The sequence below is a fragment of the Taudactylus pleione genome, unplaced genomic scaffold (assembly GCF_031769625.1).
Source record: "Taudactylus pleione unplaced genomic scaffold, aTauple2 ptg001125l, whole genome shotgun sequence".
Lineage (NCBI taxonomy): Eukaryota > Metazoa > Chordata > Amphibia > Anura > Myobatrachidae > Taudactylus > Taudactylus pleione.
In genome coordinates this window covers 90905-115590 of record NW_028285526.1, presented here as the reverse complement: position 1 = coordinate 115590, position 24686 = coordinate 90905, and the positions used below count along the sequence as shown (strand labels likewise).

At 49.0% G+C, this 24686-nt stretch overlaps 1 protein-coding gene across 1 annotated transcript in view; it reads right to left on the bottom strand.

The window, feature by feature from the left end:
- Positions 1 to 463: 463 nt before the first annotated feature.
- The window catches only part of LOC148453611 (uncharacterized), a 36851-nt gene continuing 12628 nt past the window's right edge, over positions 464 to 24686 (bottom strand). Inside the window, exons 3-8 of the mRNA XM_088461925.1 lie at positions 21627 to 21720; positions 18284 to 18339; positions 17023 to 17122; positions 5258 to 5316; positions 1560 to 1626; positions 464 to 751 (exon numbers count right to left, since the gene is read on the bottom strand). Coding sequence (XP_088318051.1) covers positions 650 to 751; positions 1560 to 1626; positions 5258 to 5316; positions 17023 to 17122; positions 18284 to 18339; positions 21627 to 21720 — 478 coding nt within the window. The 3' untranslated portion in view covers positions 464 to 649. The remainder of the gene's footprint in view (positions 752 to 1559; positions 1627 to 5257; positions 5317 to 17022; positions 17123 to 18283; positions 18340 to 21626; positions 21721 to 24686) is intronic.

Here is a 24686-nt window from a genome sequence, read left to right as displayed (position 1 = left end):
CGCGCATGCGCACGACGGAGCTGGCTCCGTCGTGCGCACTGGGCCACCTTCGACCCGCTTGCAAGCGCATAGCACTCGTGAGCGGGTCTGAATCAGGCCCCCTGTGTTCCAACCTCCAGGTCAGACCCGGAATTTAGGTATAAAAGCAGTATAATTGACAAGCATTGCCAAACCCTGGAATGCCCGAGAGCAACAGGAAATATTCTTATGCAAACTATAATAAACATTGATATAGAAGTTGTCACCTTAATGACAACAGTTGTAATTCACAGCATCTACTAGCAAGGTAAATATCACTTGTATTTGCAGCAAGAACATTGAAATATGTAAAGTTAATTTCCTTCATCTTCTTGCCCCGATATCCTTTGTGGACCTGCAGATGGGCATCGGGGGGGGGGGGGGGTGTATATAAATCTATGAGGGGTCTAGGCAATTTCTGGTTCAAAACAACTGCTGACACGGGGGTAATGGGTACAATATCTCATTGCAGACGTCTGATCATCACAACTTTACGTTTTTTCTTCCTCCATTATCCATTACGCTCCCTACTAAATATGTAGCACGGAAGCTGTGGTTTTAATCGTTAATTCTACAAATTTCCATGAACTTGGGGAACTAGGACACAAGACAGTTAAGGAACTATTCAAAGTTAATGACGTCCAGCAGCAAAGGATCTGTGTCCCCATCCGGTACTCGGCACGGCAGGATCCCGGCTGTACTCAGCCTGATGAAACCCCTGCGGCGCAATCCTCTGCAACAAATCACAAGATGCAAAGAGTTAGTGCTGCTGGAAATATCTGTATGTGACATATAAGTGAGGTAGGCATCATATTTACTACGTGCTCAGTGTAATACGAGTGTGCTGAGATAAAATCTTGCTATTCTCACTAAAAAAGGCAGCGCTGGGTGGTCTGGTGTTATAGAACGCTAAATATTCCAACATTAGGCAGGTACGATACGTTAGCTGCGTCTGTACAGCAATCAATAGAAATAAAAATATATTCTACTAGTCTAAAGAGATTATTGGATATTGTATTAAAAGCAGAAATAACAGCACTGAAGAAATGTATACAAATCACTGGTGTAGGGTCGGTAGGTAACAGAAGGACTCGTCCCAAATGAAGAATTTAATAAACGGATAACTAACAAATTGTCTCCATTAATAAATGATTTTAAATTGATGCACATCATATTAGGACAAAGATCTGAGGGCACCAGTGGCGCGCCATGCTACACAGTGATTTACCTTGCGCGTTTCGTGGCAGGATTTGGGCCTTCTTCATAAGGGGAAATGAAGTGCGCTTCCTACAGGCATCTAATCTATGACAACTGCTGTGTGACGGTCTGCAGACTGGCATAGTACTGACCATGAATCAGCCCTTTAGTGTCTGTACATCAGTATATATGGGAGTTTATACTGTATATATGTGTGTGTGTATGTATGGGCTGCACTACTATTTCTGACTGCCTGGTATTGAGGACACAGAGGTGGGGAATACAGGGTTTGCTTCTACTATTGTGCACACAGAGAGCATTGGGCAGTATTTCCAATTACTTACAGGGAATTGCTGGGGTTCCTCTGGGTAATCATAGTCCCGCTGAGGCAATGATCTGGTGTCACCATAGCTAAAAACAGAAGACACTTGTTCTAGATACAAAGTACAATGATGGACCAGCCTGCTATGTTCATGTCTACCAGCATTTCTCCATTAGTGGAAGTAACATGTTATTAAAGGACTAGACACACCAACCTTAACCACTTACCTGGTGACATTGAGGTCATGTGACCAGAGCCAGCTGTGCTTCAGCTCATAAGGTGGCATCACATGACCGCGCCGCCCCACTCTGTGTCTCGGCTGTAGAAGTGCAGAATAGATCTCCTATGACCCCGGCCCCCCAGGCAGTAATGCAGCGAACTGTGACCGCCGACATCACTGCCAGAATCGCATCCCAGAATGCGCTAGTGATCAAGGTGCGAGGAGGGGAACTTAGGGCCTGATTCAGACCCGCTCGCTAAGATGCATACTCTCGCTGCTTCCGTTGGTGTGCAATATGTATTCATTGTGCGCATACCTTAGCGAAAGTTCACAATGCATTCGCTCGCTGCACATAGACAGCCCAGCAGAGTGAGTGACAGGGGAGGTCGATTGTAGGTGGTAACAGGGGCTGGCCATTAAAAACGGGGGAGTGGAGATGAAAAAGCAGGGGTGCCTGAGCATCTCAGCGGCGTTTTAGAGGTGTGCATAATTATAGGAGATCATCATAGTACACGTCAAATGGCTTGTTTGTACGCTGAAGTATGGTCAACCTAAAGCGCTGCGTAAGCATCCGATGTTACCGATGGTTACATACACTTCCTGGACATGACGTGCACAAGTGGGCATCTTAAAACAGGCTGGTGGGTGTCTGCATACACTATGTGATTGCGCTCTAAGAAATACTGGGCGTGCTTATGTACTGCCTACGAAATTTGTGCGAGTGGTTCTGAATCAGACCCTTAGTTCCCTACAGCACTATTTGGCTGATCTCTGGGCCTGATTCAGAGCCGGACGCTCTGACAAGAGCGCTCGCTCTGAATCAGGGCCGTCCTACCTAAAATTGGAGCGGCCTCCTGGCCGCTCACATAGCTGTGGGTGACCACCCACAGCTTATGCGAGCGGCCAAAAAGATGGTCGCGATGGTCAAGACCATCACGACCATCGGGCTTGCGACGAGACCCTTGCGGTAGGGTCTCGTTGGCCGCAAGCCCGGAGTGCTTTTGGCTCTATCAGAGCCAAAAACACTCCCACTGACATCACTAGTGATGTCAGTGGGGCCGGCCCCAGACGGTAGGCGTTCCCATGGGAACGCCTCCGTCTGGGCAGCCACGCCCCCGGCACGCCCACCAAAGGGGGCGTGCTGTCACTCACCATCGACAGCACGCCCCCTTTGGTGCATGCCCATCGTTATTTGGGTCTCGCGCATGCGCACGATGGAGCTGCCTCCGTCATGCGCATGCGCACTTGGGCAACATCGACCCGCTTGCGAGCGCTCAGCGCTCGCGAGCGGGTCTGAATCAGGCCCTCTGTGTGTGCAGCAGAGGGAACTAATCATGATGATAATCACCCCCCCTGCATGTGGGGAGGGGGGTTCCCATGGGGGGCATGTAACATAAGTGGAGGTGGGGGAGGGATAAAATAAAACCATTTGACGGGGGAGGGGAAGGGGTAAAGTAATGAAATCTATAATAAACTGGTTATGGGGGGGTAAAAAAAGTGAATTTTTATGGGGGGGGATTCTATTCAGTACAATGCTGAATATCCTTGGGAAGGAGATCCCGGAGCTATTCAACTGACCACGTTATTAAGTCCGCCTACAGGATTTCTGCTCACACCCTCCTGAGATGCGAACAGAAATCCGACTTAAGTGCCGGGCTTGATGCTGTTTTCCGGCACTAACAGCCTCGCGGCCGGCACTTTAGTCGGAGAATGCCGGTTAGCGATACTAAACGCCCAGCTTAAGGCGCGGTAACCAGCATTCTCCAACTTAAGTGGTTCTAGTCGCGCTTAATAGCGCGGTCAATTGAGTAGCTATAGGAACTCCTTCCTGGGTCTATTCAGCAACGCGCCGAATTTAATCTTCCCCTGTGCTTCTATTATACTATATCTTTCTCCTAACTTTGATAACTCTCCCCCAGAGAATGCTCCAGGCCACATTAGGATTAGGGAGATATAGACGTGCACCATGTAGAATCTGGCTGTCCTGTGTATAAGAAGCCTGTATGCTGGATAAGGAGACAGTTATGACTGCAGCCCCCGCGTGTCACAGACCGTTCTTCCTATTGCAGAATTGTGGAATAAATCTGTATAAAATGGGCAAAATTAAGAGAAAAAAAATGACTTTGTGCTATCCCAATATCTTTCTCCAATGAGAATGTGGATAGCAAATATGCGTCCTATATCCAGGTTCTGCCGTTGCGATAGGGTGTGTGCATTGCAGGAAACGCTCAGACGATGCAGCCGCTACTGCTTACTAGTCCATATACTGTAGGAAGATAATATTGGGAGATGGCACATTGTTGGGGTAGTTATCGTTCTGAGGGGCATACAGTATTTGTATGAGAGTGGGGACACATGGAGAGCATGGGAGAGACCCATTAGAGGAAGATAATTGTCTGGCAGGGTCTTCCCAGTGCATAATGCATTATATATATATATATATATATATATATATACACATTTGTGATATCATCGGGGTAGGGGTCCCTCTCCTGTGGTAGGTGGACACCTCCTTACACACAGCAGCAAGGAAACAGCACTAGTCGAGGTTTTTGTGCAAGCTGGTCGGCACCAGTTTTTATTGTGTGACACCAATAATCAAACAAACAAAACATAAAAATAAACCCTGGCCCGTCTGGGCACTAACTAGACAGGTAATTTCCTCTCTACATGTGGCAGGGCCTACTGCCTTACCACAAACATAGTACATACCAATGTCACAGTATCTCAGAACAAAGCCTCAGTTTCTCTTCTCCCCAGGGTGTGTGAGACACTGCATCAAAACTCTACACAGCTATATTGAGCCACTTCCAGGTGTAAACCCTAATTAGCCTGCTCTCAAGCTGAAAGACCTAACGGTGGGTACACACTACACGATATGCTCCCTGAGCGATATAGTGTAGTGTTGTCCTCGGCAGGCTGTGCTCAGTGTCATTCATGACATTGAGCACAGCCGCTGAACGATATCATTAACGATATCGTTCAGCGCCGGGCTCTCTCCCCCATTCCCTGACATGCAGCAACCTGACGAGATCGTCAGGTTGACCTGCATGTCAGCCCGATGAACGATGATGACGAACGCCCCGTGGGAACGCGTGTCGTTGTTATCGTTCATCTTTTTGGGGTTAAAAATGGACGATAAAGTGGACGACTGAACGATAACGATATCGTTATCGTTCAGTCGTCCACTTTATCGCCCAGTGTGTACGGCCCTTAACACCTGAAACGGCCCTGTGGATGAGCCCTCCCTTCCCTCTCACATCCACACCTCCAGGACCCATTCTCCGGTTTTTTTACCAAAAGCCGTCACTCAGATCTGTTTGTAAAACAGACTTTTCCTGGAGGTTAAAATACATATTACAGGAATCTGGTACACATATACATGCCATCCCTAACTTCTCCAGTGCTTCTATCACTATATATATATATATATATATATATAATATATATGTAATGTTATGTGGATCTGGCAGCAGCTTACATGTAAGAATGATACTCACTTTAGTCTGCTTGGGAAAGCTTGCGTGTTCTTTTTCTCTACATGTCCGTAGAGATCATCCTAAATGAGATAAGAGATAACAATACTTCAGAAATATTTCAGTTTGCAATACAGATAATGACGGAACACATTTAGGCATTTGACGCACGTTCTCCTTGCTTGGAGGGTCGCTGAGTGGCACTGAATGGATAACTTAATACTGCTCCATCTGTAAATCAGACTATCGCCCTCTTTCTTCAATTGAATATGAGGTCACAGAGATCTACACGACAAAAGTTATCCTGAAATAAAAGGTTGACTACAAATGGCATCATGAAATACAGACAGGGCCGTCTTACTGTATGAGCACAACGGGCACCTGCCCAGGGCCCTACAATTCTAGGGGCCCGTTTTGGCTAGTACAGTGCAATTTTTTTAAAGGTCTGTACCGGCAAATGGGGCTGCACCAACTTGTAACACATTCTGGCCCGGCAGAGCCCTCCCCCATCTCTATAGCAGCGCTGCAGGGACAGACTCCCCCAGTGCTGCGACTGGGGGATACTGGCAGTACCGCAGGTAAGAGAAGAAAGCGCAGCTGGCACTGTGACCTGCGGCAACTTTATTAAGGTGAACAGATAACAGGGAGAATACTGATATACAGTATACGTAGTATCATTGTATGATACTCCTCTAAACTACATGCACTGCTGGGGAGAGTTTATATACAATGCAAGATTCAATATTCATGTACCATATAGTAGTATGCTGTATATTAATGTAGTATACAGGGATGCTCCCAAAGTGTCAGAGATGTGGGAAGCTGCATCCCTGACTGACGCATCATGTTATATAGGATGCGTTCAATATCCCGACCGCAACCCCAGCATCAGCAGCAGTAACCTAAAAACTGGCAGCCCTCGCTCACTCATAGGGCCATAATAAAGGGTGTGTTACACGGCACCCTGCATCCAGAGTCACCGCTGCAGCCTTTACAGCACCCTGCATCCAGAGTCACCGCTGCAGCCTTTACAGCACCCTGCATCCAGAGTCATCACTGCAGCCTTTACAGCACCCTGCATCCAGAGTCACCACTGCAGCCTTTACAGCACCCTGCATCCAGAGTCACCGCTGCAGCCTTTACAGCACCCTGCATCCAGAGTCACCGCTGCAGCCTTTACAGCACCCTGCATCCAGAGTCATCGCTGCAGCCTTTATAGCACCCTGCATCCAGAGTCACCGCTGCAGCCTTTACAGCACCCTGCATCCAGAGTCACCGCTGCAGCGTTTAGAGCACCCTGCATCCAGAGTCACCGCTGCAGCCTGTACAGCACCCTGCATCCAGAGTCACCGCTGCAGCCTGTACAGCACCCTGCATCCAGAGTCACCGCTGCAGCCTTTACAGCACCCTGCATCCAGAGTCACCGCTGCAGCCTGTACAGCACCCTGCATCCAGAGTCACCGCTGCAGCCTGTACAGCACCCTGCATCCAGAGTCACCGCTGCAGCCTGTACAGAACCCTGCATCCAGAGTCACCGCTGCAGCCTTTACAGCACCCTGCATCCAGAGTCACCGCTGCAGCCTGTACAGCACCCTGCATCCAGAGTAACCGCTGCAGCCTTTACAGCACCCTGCATCCAGAATCACTGCTGCAGCCTTTACAGCACCCTGCATCCAGAGTCACCGCTGCAGCCTTTACAGCACCCTGCATCCAGAGTCACCGCTGCAGCCTTTACAGCACTCTGCATCAAGAGTCACCGCTGCAGCCTGTACAGCACCCTGCATCCAGAGTCACCGCTGCAGCCTTTACAGCACCCTGCATCCAGAGTCACCGCTGCAGCCTTTACAGCACGCTGCATCCAGAGTCACCGCTGCAGCATTTACAACACCCTGCATCCAGAGTCACCGCTGCAGCCTTTACAGCACCCTGCATCCAGAGTCACCGCTGCAGCCTTTACAGCACCCTGCATCCAGAGTAACTGCTGCAGCCTTTACAGCACCCTGCATCCAGAGTCACCGCTGCAGCCTTTACAGCACCCTGCATCCAGAGTCACCGCTGCAGCCTTTACAGCACCCTGCATCCAGAGTCACCGCTGCAGCCATTACAGCACCCTGCATCCAGAGTCACCGCTGCAGCCTTTACAGCACCCTGCATCCAGAGTCACCGCTGCAGCCTTTACAGCACCCTGCATCCAGAGTCACCGCTGCAGCCTGTACAGCACCCTGCATCCAGAGTCACCGCTGCAGCCTTTACAGCACCCTGCATCCAGAGTCACCGCTGCAGCCTTTACAGCACCCTGCATCCAGAGTCACCGCTGCAGCCTTTACAGCACCCTGCATCCAGAGTCATCGCTGCATCCATTACAGCTCCCTGCATCCAGAGTCACCGCTGCAGCCATTACAGCACCCTGCATCCAGAGTAACCGCTGCAGCCATTACAGCACCCTGGACCATGCTGAAGATGCTGCCACGGTGCTGCTGTTCTTACGGTCGCTGGCAGCCCCGCCCCCTTGGAATGACGTAATGCAGTCAGGGTCGTGGATGGCACAGAGCGCCTCAAAGCCCCGTTATGGAACAATGAGATACTCCTATGAAAGGTTTGTGTCTTTCAAGGCAAATAATGTTAAAAAGCTTCTGTTGATTAATCCTCGGTTTACAGATGTGTCTTATCTCATCTACCTTCAATACGCCACGCAGCACGATATCCCTCAAGTGAGTGAGCTGGCGGGTCCTGTGCAACTCTGCTAACGCCTAGCGTCTTTTTTTGAGAAAATTGTATAAGTCGCAAAGCACCAGGCAACTGTGATGTATAATGTGACACCTGTATATCTGTGTGCTCCTGAGTCTGTATATGGGAGACTGCGCTGAGTAATGTGATATGTGACAGCTGTATATCTGTGTGCTCCTGAGTCTGTATATGGGAGACTGCGCTGAGTAATGTGATATGTGACCCCTGTATATCTGTGTGCTCCTGAGTCTGTATATGGGAGACTGTGCTGAGCAATGTGATATGTGACACCTGTATATCTGTGTGCTCCTGAGACTGTATATGGGAGACTGCGCTGAGTAATGTGATATGTGACACCTGTATATCTGTGTGCTCCTGAGTCTGTATATAGGAGACTGTGCTGAGTAATGTGATATGTGACACCTGTATATCTGTGTGCTCCTGAGTCTGTATATAGGAGACTGCGCTGAGTAATGTGATATGTGACACCTGTTTATCTGTGTGCTCCTGAGTCTGTGTATGGGAGACTGCGCTGAGTAATGTGATATGTGACACTTGTATAGCTGTGTGCTCCTGAGTCTGTATATGGAGACTGCGCTGAGTAATGTGATATGTGACACCTGTATATCTATGTGCTCCTGAGTCTGTATATAGGAGACTGCGCTGAGTAATGTGATATGTGACACCTGTATATCTGTGTGCTCCTGAGTCTGTATAAGGAGACTGCGCTGGGTAATGTGATATGTGACACCTGTATATCTGTGTGCTCCTGAGTCTGTATATAGGAGACTACGCTGAGTAATGTGATATGTGACACCTGTATATCTGTGTGTTCCTGAGTCTGTATATAGGAGACTGCGCTGAGTAATGTGATATGTGACACCTGTATATCTGTGTGCTCCTGAGTCTGTATATAGGAGACTGCGCTGAGTAATGTGATATGTGACACCTGTATATCTGTGTGCTCCTGAGTCTGTATATAGGAGACTGCGCTGAGCAATGTGATATGTGACACCTGTATATCTGTGTGCTCCTGAGTCTGTATATAGGAGACTGCGCTGAGTAATGTGATATGTGACACCTGTATATCTGTGTGCTCCTGAGTCTGTATATGGGAGACTGTGCTGAGTAATGTGATGTGTGACACCTGTATATCTGGGTGCTCCTGAGTCTGTATATGGAGACTGCGCTGAGTAATGTGATATGTGACACCTGTATATCTGTGTGCTCCTGAGTCTGTATATAGGAGACTGCGCTGAGTAATGTGATATGTGACACCTGTATATCTGTGTGCTCCTGAGTCTGTATATGGGAGACTGCGCTGAGTAATGTGATATGTGACACCTGTATATCTGTGTGCTCCTGAGTCTGTATATGGGAGACTGCGCTGAGTAATGTGTTATGTGACACCTGTATATCTGTGTGCTCCTGAGTCTGTATATGGGAGACTGCGCTGAGTAATGAGATATGTGACACCTGTATATCTGTGTGCTCCTGAGTCTGTATATGAGAGACTGCGCTGAGTAATGTGATATGTGACACCTGTATATCTGTGTGCTCCTGAGTCTGTATATGGGAGACTGCGCTGAGTAATGTGATATGTGACACCTGTATATCTGTGTGCTCCTGAGTCTGTATATGGGAGACTGTGCTGAGTAATGTGATATGTGACACCTGTATATCTGTGTGCTCCTGAGTCTGTATATAGGAGACTGCGCTGAGTAATGTGATATGTGACACCTGTATATCTGTGTGCTCCTGAGTCTGTATATGGGAGACTGCGCTGAGTAATGTGATATGTGACACCTGTATATCTGTGTGCTCCTGAGTCTGTATATGGGAGACAGCGCTGAGTAATGTGATATGTGACACCTGTATATCTGTGTGCTCCTGAGCCTGTATATGGGAGACTGCGCTGAGTAATGTGATATGTGACACGTGTATATCTGTGTGCTCCTGAGTCTCTATATGGGAGACTGTGCTGAGTAATGTGATATGTGACACCTGTATATCTGTGTGCTCCTGAGTCTGTATATGGGAGACTGCGCTGAGTAATGTGACATCTGTATATCTGTGTGCTCCTGAGTCTGTATATAGGAGACTGCGCTGAGTAATGTGATATGTGACACCTGTATATCTGTGTGCTCCTGAGTCTGTATATGGAGACTACGCTGAGTAATGTGATATGTGACACCTGTATATCTGTGTGCTCCTGAGTCTGTATATAGGAGACTGCGCTGAGTAATGTGATATGTGACACCTGTATATCTATGTGCTCCTGAGTCTGTATATGGGAGACAGCGCTGAGTAATGTGATATGTGACACCTGTATATCTGTGTGCTCCTGAGTCTGTATATGGGAGACTGTGCTGAGTAATGTGACATGTGACACCTGTATATCTGTGTGCTCCTGAGTCTGTATATGGGAGACTGCGCTGAGTAATGTGATATGTGACACCTGTATATCTGTGTGCTCCTGAGTCTGTATATGGGAGACTGTGCTGTGTAATGTGATATGTGACACCTGTATATCTGTGTGCTCCTGAGTCTGTATATAGGAGACTGCGCTGAGTAATGTGATATGTGACACCTGTATATCTGTGTGCTCCTGAGTCTGTAGATAGGAGACTGCGCTGAGTAATGTGATATGTGACACCTGTATATCTGTGTGCTCCTGAGTCTGTATATGGAGACTGTGCTGAGTAATGTGATATGTGACACCTGTATATCTGTGTGCTCCTGAGTCTGTATATGCAGACTGCGCTGAGGTAATGTAATATGTGACACCTGTATATCTGTGTGCTCCTGAGTCTGTATATGGGAGACTGCGATGAGTAATGTGATATGTGACACTTGTATATCTGTGTGCTCCTGAGTCTGTATATGGGAGACTGCGCTGAGTAATGTGATATGTGACACCTGTATATCTGTGTGCTCCTGAGTCTGTATATGGGAGACTGCGCTGAGTAATGTGATATGTGACACCTGTATATCTGTGTGCTCCTGAGTCTGTATATGGGAGACTGCGCTGAGTAATGTGATATGTGACACCTGTATATCTGTGTGCTCCTGAGTCTGTATATAGGAGAATGCGCTGAGTAATGTGATATGTGACACCTGTATATCTGTGTGCTCCTGAGTCTGTATATGGAGACTGCGCTGAGTAAGTGATATGTGACACCTGTATATATGTGTGCTCCTCAGTCTGTATTTAGGAGACTGCGCTGAGTAATGTGATATGTGACACCTGTATAACTGTGTGCTCCTGAGTCTGTATATGGGAGACTGCGCTGAGTAATGTGATAGGTGACACCTGTATATCTGTTTGCTCCTGAGTCTGTATAGGGGAGACTGTGCTGAGTAATGTGATATGTGACACCTGTATACCTGTGTGCTCCTGAGTCTGTATAGGGGAGATTGCGCTGAGTAATTGATATGTGACACCTGTATACCTGTGTGCTCCTGAGTCTGTATATAGGAGACTGTGCTGAGTAATGTGATATGTGACACCTGTATATCTGTGTGCTCCTGAGTCTGTATATGGAGACTGTGCTGAGTAATGTGATATGTGACACCTGTATATCTGTGTGCTCCTGAGTCTGTATATGGGAGACTGCGCTGTGTAATGTGATATGTGACACCTGTATATCTGTGTGCTCCTGAGTCTGTATATAGCAGACTGCACTGAGTAATGTGATATGTGACACCTGTATATCTGTGTGCACCTGAGTCTGTATATGGGAGACTGCGCTGAGTAATGTGATATGTGACACCTGTATATCTGTGTGCTCCTGAGTCTGTATATGGGAGACTGCGATGAGTAATGTGATATGTGACACCTGTATATCTGTGTGCTCCTGAGTCTGTATATGGAGACTGCGCTGAGTAATGTGATATGTGACACCTGGATATCTGTGTGCTCCTGAGTCAGTATATGGGAGACTGTGCTGAGTAATGTGATATGTGACACCTGTATATCTGTGTGCCCCTGAGTCAGTATATGGGAGACTGTGCTGAGTAATGTGATATGTGACACCTGTATATCTGTGTGCTCCTGAGTCTGTATATAGGAGACTGCACTGAGTAATGTGATATGTGACACCTTTATATCTGTGTACTCCTGAGTCTGTACATGGGAGACTGCACTGAGTAATGTGATATGTGACACCTGTATATCTGTGTGCACCTGAGTCTGTATATGGGAGACTGCCCTGAGTAATGTGATATGTGACACCTGTATATCTGTGTGCTCCTGAGTCTGTATATGGGAGACTGCGCTGTGTAATGTGATATGTGACACCTGTATATCTGTGTGCTCCTGAGTCTGTATATAGGAGACTGCGCTGTGTAATGTGATATGTGACACCTGTATATCTGTGTGCTCCTGAGTCTGTATATGGGAGACTGCGATGAGTAATGTGATATGTGACACCTGTATATCTGTGTGCTCCTGAGTCAGTATATGGGAGACTGTGCTGAGTAATGTGATATGTGACACCTGTATATCTGTGTGCTCCTGAGTCAGTATATGGGAGACTGTGCTGAGTAATGTGATATGTGATACCTGTATATCTGTGTTCTCCTGAGTCAGTATATGGGAGACTGTGCTGAGTAATGTGATATGTGACACCTGTATATCTGTGTGCTCCTGAGTCTGTATATTGGAGACTGCGCTGAGTAATGTGATGTGTGACACCTGTATATCTGTGTGCTCCTGACTCTGTATATGGAGACTGCGCTGAGTAATGTGATATGTGACTGCGCTGAGTAATGTGATATGTGACACCTGTATATCTGTGTGCTCCTGAGTCTGTATATGGGAGACTGCGCTGAGTAATGTGATATGTGATACCTGTATATCTGTGTGCTCCTGAGTCTGTATATGGGAGACTGCGCTGTGTAATGTGATATGTGACACCAGTATATCTGTGTGCTCCTGAGTCTGTATATAGGAGACTGCGCTGTGTAATGTGATATGTGACACCTGTATATCTGTGTGCTCCTGAGTCTGTATATGGGAGACTGCACTGAGTAATGTGATATGTGACACCTGTATATCTGTGTGCTCCTGAGTCTGTATATAGGAGACTGCGCTGATATGTGACACCTGTATGTCTGTGTGCTCCTGAGTCTGTATATGGGAGACTGCGCTGAGTAATGTGATATGTGACACCTGTATATCTGTGTGCTCCTGAGTCTGTATATGGGAGACTGCGCTGAGTAATGTGATATGTGACACCTGTATATCGGTGTGCTCCTGAGTCTGTATATGGGAGACTGCGCTGAGTAATGTGATATGTGACACCTGTATATCTGTGTGCTCCTGAGTCTGTATATAGCAGACTGCAATGAGTAATGTGATATGTGACACCTGTATTTCTGTGTGCTCCTGAGTCTGTATATAGGAGACTGCGCTGAGTAATGTGATATGTGACACCTGTATATCTGTGTGCTCCTGATTCTGTATATAGGAGACTGCGCTGAGTAATGTGATATGTGACACCTGTATATCTGTGTGCTCCTGATTCTGTATATAGGAGACTGTGCTGAGTAATGTGATATGTGACACCTGTATATCTGTGTGCTCCTGATTCTGTATATAGGAGACTGCGCTGAGTAATGTGATATGTGACACCTGTATATCTGTGTGCTCCTGAGTCTGTATATAGGAGACTGCGCTGAGTAATGTGATATGTGACACCTGTATATCTGTGTGCTCCTCAGTCTGTATATAGGAGACTGCGCTGAGTAATGTGATATGTGACACCTGTATATCTGTGTGCTCCTGAGTCTGTATATAGGAGACTGCGCTGAGTAATGTGATATGTGACACCTGTATACCTGTGTGCTCCTGAGTCTGTATATAGGAGACTGCGCTGAGTAATGTGATATGTGACACCTGTATACCTGTGTGCTCCTGAGTCTGTATATAGGAGACTGCGCTGAGTAATGTGACACCTGTATATCTGTGTGCTCCTGAGTCTGTATATAGGAGACTGCGCTGAGTAATGTGACATGTGACACCTGTATATCTGTGTGCTCCTGAGTCTGTATATGGGAGACTGCGCTGAGTAATGTGATGTGTGACACCTGTATATCTGTGTGCTCCTGAGTCTGTATATAGGAGACTGCGCTGAGTAATGTGATATGTGACACCTGTATATCTGTGTGTTCCTGAGTCTGTATATGGGAAACTGCGCTGAGTAATGTGATATGTGACACCTGTATATCTGTGTGCTCCTGAGTCTGTATATGGGAGACTGCGCTGAGTAATGTGATATGTGACACCTGTATATATGTGTGCTCCTGAATCTGTATATGGGAGACTGCGCTGAGTAATGTGATATGTGACACCTGTATATCTGTGTGCTCCTGAGTCTGTTTATGGGAGACTGCGTTGAGTAATGTGGTATGTGACACCTGTATATCTGTGTGCTCCTGAGTCTGTATATAGGAGACTGCGCTGAGTAATGTGACATATGACACCTGTATATCTGTGTGCTCCTGAGTCTGTATATGGGAGACTGCGCTGAGTTATGTGATTTGTGACACCTGTATATCTGTGTGCTCCTGAGTCTGTATATAGGAGACTGCGCTGAGTAATGTGATATGTGACACCTGTATATCTGTGTGCTCCTGAGTCTGTATATAGGAGACTGCGCTGAGTAATGTGATATGTGACACCTGTATATCTGTGTGCTCCTGAGTCTGTATATAGGAGACTGCGCTGAGTAATGTGACATGTGACACCTGTATATCTGTGTGCTCCTGAATCTGTATATGGGAGACTGTGCTGAGTAATGTGATATGTGACTCCTGTATACCTGTGTGCTCCTGAGTCTGTATATAGGAGACTGTGCTGAGTAATGTGATATGTGACACCTGTATATATGTGTGCTCCTGAGTCTGTATATAGGAGACTGCGCTGAGTAATGTGATATGTGACACCTGTATATATGTGTGCTCCTGAGTCTGTATATAGGAGACTGCGCTGAGTAATGTGATATGTGACACCTGTATATCTGTGTGCTCCTGAGTCTGTATATGGGAGACTGTGCTGAGTAATGTGATATGTGACACCTGTATATCTGTGTGCTCCTGAATCTGTATATGGGAGACTGCGCTGAGTAATGTGATATGTGACACCTGTATATCTGTGTGCTCCTGAATCTGTATATGGGAGACTGCGCTGAGTAATGTGATATGTGACACCTGTATATCTGTGTGCTCCTGAGTCTGTATATGGGAGACTGCGCTGAGTAATGTGATATGTGACACCTGTATATCTGTGTGCTCCTGAGTCTGTTTATGGGAGACTGCGCTGAGTAATGTGATATGTGACACCTGTATATCTGTGTGCTCCTGAGTCTGTATATGGGAGACTGCGCTGAGTAATGTGACATGTGACACCTGTATATCTGTGTGCTCCTGAGTCTGTATATGGGAGACTGCGCTGAGTAATGTGACATGTGACACCTGTATATCTGTGTGCTCCTGAGTCTATATAGGAGACTGCGCTGAGTAATGTGACATGTGACACCTGTATATCTGTGTGCACCTGAGGCCTGATGCAGAGATGGACAGAATTACAGAGCTGCACGCAAGAGGCTGTACAATTCCGTTCATCTAATATGCAAATGCAGAATGAGGTAGACATCTGCGTGATCCCAGCGCTGTTACCGTGGTCGCAACCTGGGATCACTATCGGAACTATCGCGACTACCGCTCGCAATTGTTGTCCCTTTGGCCAGGCTGTGGTAACCGAACCTAATGCAGCCTGACCAGGTCCTGGCGGCCTGCGAGACCAGGAAGTCTGCGTCCATGGACGCAGGCCCTGGCCTTGTTCCTGCCAGAAAGCGGGGGCGACACCCCGCCTCCCAAATGCAGCAGTCCGTCAATCTGGCTGCGGCTAGGAGGCTATGTGAGCGTACTCGTAGATGGAGGGGTGCACATGGCCAGTACACTTCCTGCGCAGTCCTCCCACCACTGGAGATGTGCACTAACCATCAGGTTACATACATCTGTGAATCAGGGGCCAGAACTTGGCGTGGAATAAAGCTGTGGCCACGGCATCGTAGCACTGCGCAGGGAGATTGAGCGCCAGAGAGTTTTAAAATATTTAAGTGTAATCTAATTGTTACATTTGTGTGTATAACACTTCCATTATTCCAGATATCCCAAATTCTGCCCACCCCACTGTAATGGTGCTAGCTATGGCCATCGATGGTTAACCACCGATGGCCAATGTTTTTGCCATCAATGTTGGAGATCCACCGTCATCGATAGCACAGAGCCAAGCGATGGTTTACTTTTTTCTCCTCCATGTGCCGAAACACAGAGCTTAGTTTTGTCCCGACATGACCTGTGAAGCCCCTCCCCCACTCTCCGACCAGTATTAATACAGAGATGCCCACCAGTGGATGAAACCATTGACGGTACACAGCTGATGATTTCATACCATCGATGTCAACCACCAATGCTGCTATCGAGGGTGACCATCGATTGCTAACCTACCGATGGCCGTCCCAAGATGGTGCAGTAGTCAAGACCATCGCGACCATCGGGCTTGTGACGAGACCCTTGTGGTAGGGTCTCGTTGGCCGCAAGCCCGGAGTGCTTTTGGCTCTATCAGAGCCAAAAACACTCCCACTGACATCACTAGTGATCTCTAGTGATGTCAGTGGGGCCGGACCCAGACGGTAGGCGTTCCCATGGGAACGCCTCCATCTGGGCAGCCACGCTCCCGGAATGCCCACCAAAGGGGGCGTGCTGTCACTCACCATCGACATGCGCACTTGGGCAACATCGACCCACTTGCGAGCGCTCAGCGCTCGTGAGCGGGTCTGAATCAGGCCCTGAATGTCTATGTTCCTAAATGCTAACACTCATATAGCACTTTATCGCCTAGATAATCCTATATCTGTATAAAGCCTGGAGAGCAATGAGGCCACCAGTAACTTTATATCAGTACATGAGAGTTTGCTGACTGCTCAATATTGAGGACACCTGCTTATGGGAAATACATTACTAATATATATGGTGCAATAATTCTAATTACTTACAGAGACTTGCTGAGGTCCACGTTGGTCACCAGTGTCATAGTCCCGCTGCGGCATTGATCTGGGGTCACTGTATACTGCTGGCGTCATGTCTCCATTATAGCTAAAAACAGAAGACGCAAGCCTGGTAAGTTCTTCTATCTGTCAGTGTTTCTTCATTAGTGTAATTAGAATGTTCTAAAACAATATCTAGTTAATATCTAGTTATGTATACCGAATAGAAATGTACACGTAAGGCACTAAGGGGTCTGTTTATCAAACTAATTCCCTCCTTAAAACCATGCGGAATGGCTGATTCTGTGTGCTTAAGGCAGAATCACCTTTCACACTAATTTATTAACGATATCTCCTGCTTTGCGAGCAGCATCTGTCTCCATAGTTGTCTTTGGGGATTGGCTGTTTAACAAGCATTTTCCTACCACTTTCTGCAGCTGGCATCAGCCCATTTACCTCAATGCAGCAGTCTGGCAGGAGAGGGATCTTGCCATCCCTCCCTAGCGGGCTGGAGCTGAACGAGATGCCCAGGGCACATATACCACTGTACAGATGTAAAGCCAGCTCCGAGCCAGTAAAGGGATAGTGTATATAATTATACATATGTAGGGGCAGCACTGCGGTGCACTTTTTAGTAGCTTTCTGCCTCGCAGCACAGCCCTATATGTGTGGAGTTTGTATGTTCTCCCCATATTTGCGTGGTTTTCCTTCGGGTGCTCAAGGTTACTCCTGTACCATACTCACTCCCCCTCCAACACGGCAACTGCAATCCTAATTTAATCTTCATTTAATTGAAAGATTTATCACTTCTTTTCCTTATCAGCTAACTATAACTTAGAGCTTTTAATTACAACTTTAATGTAAACCTGCAGCAGCACCATCTGTAGTGAATGTACCAGCGTGGCCGGTGAGTGTCCATTGCGACAACAAAACGGTGGAACAATGAGGCGAATGCAGAATGTGTAATTCTCTGTCTGGCCGCCTAGGTAAGCGATTGGGCACCGGAGACGCCCATAACACAGCATATCTCTGTGCGTGCGTCTGAATACCCGTCTCCCGGGAGCGCCCGGCACATTTCTGAGAGCGTGCACCACAATCGCTGCTGTGACTGTTTGTGCACACCGTGGGAGCATGCGCTGTGCGACACTTTAGTGACTTAGACGCACAGCCAGTTGTAAAACATCGGGCGTTTGCCCAGACACCGGCTTCGTGTCCTCCTCAGCACTATAATGTGATAATCGCCACTTTCAGGGGCTCACACAATACTCACTTTACTGTACGTGGGTTCACTTGCATTTTCCATGGTGCTTGTGCGGAGCGATCATCCTTAATGAGATAAGATGCAGCGGAACACAATTAAGTTAGTCAAACAGCAATAGCGATCGCCTGGCGCACATCACTCTCGCTAAGAGGGAGACCAGCTGGCTAACTCATGTATACAGTATATACTTTACAGCAGGGGTATTCGACTTGCGGCCCTTCAACTGTTGTGTAACTTCAAATCCCAGCATGCCCTGCCACAGTTTTAGCGTGCCCTAATAGCAAAACTGTGGCAGGGTATTCTGGGATGTGTAGTTCCACAACAGCTGGGGAGGAGCATGCACAATGAGTATATTTGATGGACATTATATAATATTGAGAATGAGACAACCAGGGAGGCAGAATAATGATCATCTGCTCCGAGTCCTAACGGCAGCATATTGGGAATTGTCTCCCCATACAGGTGATGTGTGGACACTTAAGGTGCGTACACACTAGACCAGTGGTTCTCAAACAGGACCCCACACAGGTCATTTTTTCCAGGTCACCCAGCAGGTGCACAGGTGTACTCATTACTCACTGACACACTTCCCAGGTCACCCAGCAGGTGCACAGGTGTACTCATTACTCACTGACAGATTTTAAAAGATCCACAGGTGGAGCCAATTACTTCACTTGTGATTCTGTGAGGAGACCTGGAAAACATGCACTGTTTGGGGTCCTGAGGACAGAGTTTCAGAACCTGTGCACTAGACGATACTATGCACGATTTGTCCGATTCCGTGCATTGGAGAGACAAATCGTGCATAATATGTGCATATCGTGAGTGTCCATTTAGAATAATGATGCCAATGCACATACCACCGGGTCGTCCGTTGTATCCTTAGATCTTACCTACAGCAGGTGAGATCAAGCAATCTCGTACCCCATCCGCAGCATATCGCTCAGTGTTTATGTCTGAACGATATGTTGTCCCGATCCGTACGATGCCGACGTCATTACTTGACACAGAAGCATGCACAGATCAGCGAGATCCGTCCATGCATCTGTGTTAAAAAAAAAAAAGTGAACACGTGAGGAAAAGGTAAGTATGGAGTTTTTTTTTTACAGGTATCTGTGGATTTCTACATGGACAAGTGGACGTAAAGGCTACAGGGATACTAGGTGAGTGTGAATGTATTTTTAAATAAAATGTCACTATCACGGTGTGTGTGCCTTGTGTTTATTTTAATATTTATTTTGCGGGTGAACTACAAGTACCAGAAGGCCCGTAATTCCCCACAAGCTGGTAGTTGTGGTTTTCCAAGTACCAGCATGCGGGGGAGGCTTGCTGGGCCCTGTAGTTTACCTGCAAAAGACAATATTATCACCTCTATTTTTTTTTCCACTATACTTTACACTATCAACCCGGCACCCACCGGCAGGGGGGCTATCAGCCTAGGCCTGGGGTGCCCTGGAGAGAGGAACCACATTATTTGGGGGGGGGTCCCCACCTCCCCAGGGATCCCCGGCCTGGGCTGACTAGCGGTCAGGGGTAACCATTTGGCAGGGGGACCTGGTGAGGAGAGGCAATCGGGAAGCCGACTGCCTAAATACCGGCAGCCGGCTTCCCGACTGTCTTATCCCGGCAAGGGTGAAATGTCGAGCGTCTAGATGTAGACGCCCGCATTTCCCCAACGCCGGGAGACCGGCGCCCGGCATCACGATCGTAGTGATGCCGGGTGCCGCGAGTGAACAGCCACAGGGGGGGAGGGTTAGGTTTAGGACACACGGGGGGGACTTAGTGTTAGGCACCCCCCCGGGAGGGTTAGGGTTAGGCTAGGGGGAGGGAGGGTTATGGTTAGGCACCCCCCCGGGGGACTTAGGTTTAGGCAGCGGGGAAGGGGGTGGTTAGGGTTAGGCACCCCTAAGGAGGGTTAGGGTTAGGGGGGTTAGGTTAGGTTAGTGGATACTTACCTAGCCACGATCGGGATTTCCAGCTCTGTCGGGCTTCCGCTGCGTCGCACTCTGCTCCTGTCGGGCTGACGGGAATCGAACCGCCAATTCCCCGGTGAGAAGGTTCCCCTGGCTGTGGCATTACTTCCCCGTTAGAAAGAGTCCGCTGCTGGTTATGGAAAATACAGGGGACCCCTACTCATTTTATCCATGCATGGATCACTGATCACCTTTGTCATATAATCCAGCCCATATATCGTGCATGATATAAAGACATGCAAATCGTTAGATTGTGCACGATATATCTTTCGTCAGATTGTACAGTTTATGCACCATATCGTGTCCTGGAGCTGCCGGGGAGACTTCAAGGGAAATCACCGACGACAGCGCATCGTATGCAGGTCGTTTAGTGTGTGCGCACCTTTTAGATTTAGAAATCACAGGAGGAAACCTATTTCTGTAACTGTTATCTGTCTACTGTCTGTCTGGATAAATATAAAGAATCACAATCAATCCATCAGCCTAAAGAATTTTGTGGTGCTCAGGAGTTAATTGACAGTGATGGGCAGGGGCGTTTCTAGAGAGGAGGGGGCCTGTGTGCAGTCTCCGACACGGGGCCCCTCCTCTCTGTCCGGCAGTGCACTGAGCTGTGTGCGGTCAGCATGCGCAAACGACGGGAAAATGGCCGCAGCGGCCATATTCCAGTCATTTTTACAGCGCCGGACCCCAGCGGCCGACGTGGGACTCCGGAGAGGTACGTAATACTATGGCTGCAGGGTGTGCGGTGCGGGGGGCCCCCCTGGGCCCGTGTGCCCCGCACACCCTGCACCCATTATAGATATGGCCCTGGTGATGGGTGGGACTTTGTGCAGTTTTGCCATTAAGGTAATTGGTCCAATTAACAACACAGTGCAACAAAATGCATACTTGCCTACCCTCCCGATTTGGTCGGGAGCCTCCCGAAAATCGGGTGCCGCTCCCGACCACCCGGAAGACAAGGCAAGTCTCCTGGAACCAGCCGCAGCCATCCCGCACCCCCTGTTGCCGGCCACTTAGTATGCAGCCCGGAGGATCAGATGACGCGATTCACGTTAATTTGTGTCATTGAAGCCCCGCCCCCCGCAGCACAGTGCCTGTATTACGGGCTCTGCACAGCGGGGGGCGGGGCCACGATGACGCCCCCAGCTCCGCCCACCTGCTGTGTACAGAGTGTCGTCCAGGCTGTCCTCTCCCGGATGGGACAGCCTAAAGGTAGGCAAGTCTGAACATGTCCTTATGTAACGGAGCACAAGGTTCTGCCTTTATGTGAGAACAATTTCACTAATGAGCTCAAGGGAAGAGCGTAATGGACTCATTTGCTAAATTTAGCTTCACCAACGCTTATTCATAAGGTAAAATGTAATTAAACATCTTGTTACCGGGAAGATAACCTGAAATGTCGGATAGTCCGACTCCTCGGACACAAAGGCGTGATTGTGGTGGGAGCCAGTTGCCCGTCGTTCTGACTTTGTCCTGAAAAACAAAAGCATGAGAGATTAGAATCACAGGTTCCGTGGATAATAACACCTGAGATACCTATACCACACTTACAGCTGTGTGTCATAGACCAGGGGCTCCCAAACTTTTTGGAATCAGCATTGTTTCCTCGTCACCACTAAGCCAAACGTTTGTTGTTATTGAGAAATTCAGAAATAAATGTAGTGAAGTAATACAGTGAGGTAAATTGTGCTGATCGGTCATCCTTAGGTTTGGTTATGTGGTGGTGAACAGGTTCATGCACATATTTACTTTACATTGACCATAAAGAATTAGATTTTTTGCTGGACCACCAACCTGAGGCATCCCTGCAAGTGTCCCGAGGCGCCCCAGGGTGCCGCTGCGCACAGTTTGGGAACCACTGTCATAAACAGTCATGAGAAGATGTATAAAGGATATATGTTTAATGCATAGGGAAAAGATAGCCATGAATAATAATTATATATATGGAATCATGTATAGAAAATGTTGACATAACATATCACACCCCTGTGAAATATGAAGATATTAAAAATTACAGAGAAAATCTATGACTAGCTCAGTGACTTATTCTTTTATGGAGCCTAACCCTCCCCTCTCGCAGCCTAACCCTCCCCTCCAACAGCCTAACCCTCCCCTCTCGCAGCCTAACCCTCCCCTCCAACAGCCTAACCCTCCCCTCCCGCAGCCTATCCCTCCCCTCCAACAGCCTAACCGTAACCCTCTCTCTTTCCACAGCCTAACCCTCTGCTCCCGCAGCCTAACCCTCCCCTCCCACAGCCTAACCCTAACTCTCTCTCTTTCCACAGCCTAACCCTCTGCTCCCGCAGCCTAACCCTCCCCTCTCGCAGCCTAACCCTCCCCTCTCGCAGCCTAACCCTCCCCTCCAACAGCCTAACCCTAACTCTCTCTCTTTCCACAGCCTAACCCTCTGCTCCTGCAGCCTAACCCTCCCCTCCCACAGCCTAACCCTAACTCTCTCTCTTTCCACAGCCTAACCCTCTGCTCCCGCAGCCTAACCCTCCCCTCCCGCAGCCTATCCCTCCCCTCCCACAGCCTAACCCTAACTCTCTCTCTTTCCACAGCCTAACCCTCTGCTCCCGCAGCCTAACCCTCCCCTCACGCAACCTAACCCTAACCCTCCCCTCCCGCAGCCTAGCCTTAACTCTCCCTCTCCCCGCAGCCTAACCCTAGCTCTCCCGCAGCCTAACCCTAACTCTCCCGCAGCCTACCCCTAACTCTCCCTCTCCCCACAGCCTAACCCTCCCCTCCTGCAGCCTAACCCGAACTCTCCCGAAGCCTAACCCTAACTCTCCCGCAGCCTAACCCTAACCCTCCCCTCACGCCGCCTAACCCTCCCTCACACAGCCTAACCCTAACCCTCCTGCAGCCTAACCCTAACCCTCCTGCAGTATAACCCTAACCCTCCTGCAGCCTAACACTAACTCTCCCTCTCCCGCACCCTAACCCTCCCCTCCTGTAGCCTAACCCTAAGTCTCCCGCAGCCTAACCCTATGTCTCCCGCAGCCTAACCCTCCCCTCCTGCAGCCTAATCCTCCCCTCTCGCAGCCTAACCCTAACTCTCCCCACAGCCTAACCCTCCCCTCCTGCAGCCTAACCCGAACTCTCCCTCTCCCGCAGCCTAACCCTAACTCTCCCGCAGCCTAACCCTAACTGTCCCGCAGCCTAACCCTAACCCTCTCCTCCCGCAGCCTAACCCTCCCCTCCCTCAGCCTAACCCGAACTCTCCCTCTCCCGCACCCTAACCCTAACTCTCCCGCAGCCTAACCCTAACTGTCCCGCAGCCTAACCCTAACCCTCCCCTCCCGCAGCCTAACCCTCCCCTTCCGCAGCTTAACCCTAACTCTCCCCACAGCGTAACCCTCCCCTCCTACAGCCTATCCCTAACTCTCCTTCTCCCCACTGTTTAACCCTCCCCTCCTGCACCCTAACCCTCCCCTCCTGCAGCCTAACCCTCCCCTCCTGCAGCCTAACTCCCCTCCCGCAGCCTAACCCTCCCCTCCCGCAGCCTAACACTAACTCTCCCCACAGCCTAACCCTAAACTTCCCCTCCTGCATCCTAACCCTAATTCTCCCACAGCCTAACCCTCCCCTCCCACAGCCTAACCCTAAACTTCCCCTCCTGCAGCCTAACCCTAACTCTCCCTCTCCCCACAGTCTAACCCTCCCCTCCTGCAGCCTAACCCGAACTCTCCCTCTCCCGCAGCCTAACCCTCCCCTCCTGCAGCCTAACCCGAACTCTCCCTCTCCCACAGCCTAACCCTCCTCTCCTGCAGCCTAACCCTAACTCTCCCGCAGCCTAACCCTAACTCTCCTGCAGCCAAACCCTAACCCTCCCCTCCTGCAGCCTAACCCTTCCCTCCTGCAGCCTAACCCTAACCCTCCTGCAGCCTAACTCTCCCTCTCCCCACAGCCTAAGCCGAATTCTCCCTCTCCAGCACCCTAACCCTCCCCTCCTGCATCCTAACCCTCCCCTCCCACAGCCTAACCCTAACTCTCCCCACAGCCTAACCCTCCCCTCCCGCAGCCTAACCCTAACTCTCCCCACAGCCTAACCCTCCCCTCCTGCAGCCTACCCCTAACTCTCCCTCACGCAGACACCCCTCACGCAACCTAACCCTCCCCTCCCGCAGCCTAACCCTAACCCTCCTGCAGCCTAACCTAACTCTCCCTCTCCCCACAGCCTAACCCGAATTCTCCCTCTCCAGCACCCTAACCCTCCAGCATCCTGCATCCTAACCCTCCCCTCCTGCAGCCTAACCCTAACTCTCCCTCTCCCCACAGCCTAAGCCTCTCCTCCTGCAGCCTAACCCTAACTCTCCCGTAGCCTAACCCTCCCCTCCTGCAGTCTAACCCTCCCCTCCTGCAGCCTACCCCTAACTCTCCCTCACGCAGATACCCCTCACGCAACCTAACCCTCCCCTCCCGCAGCCTAACCCTAA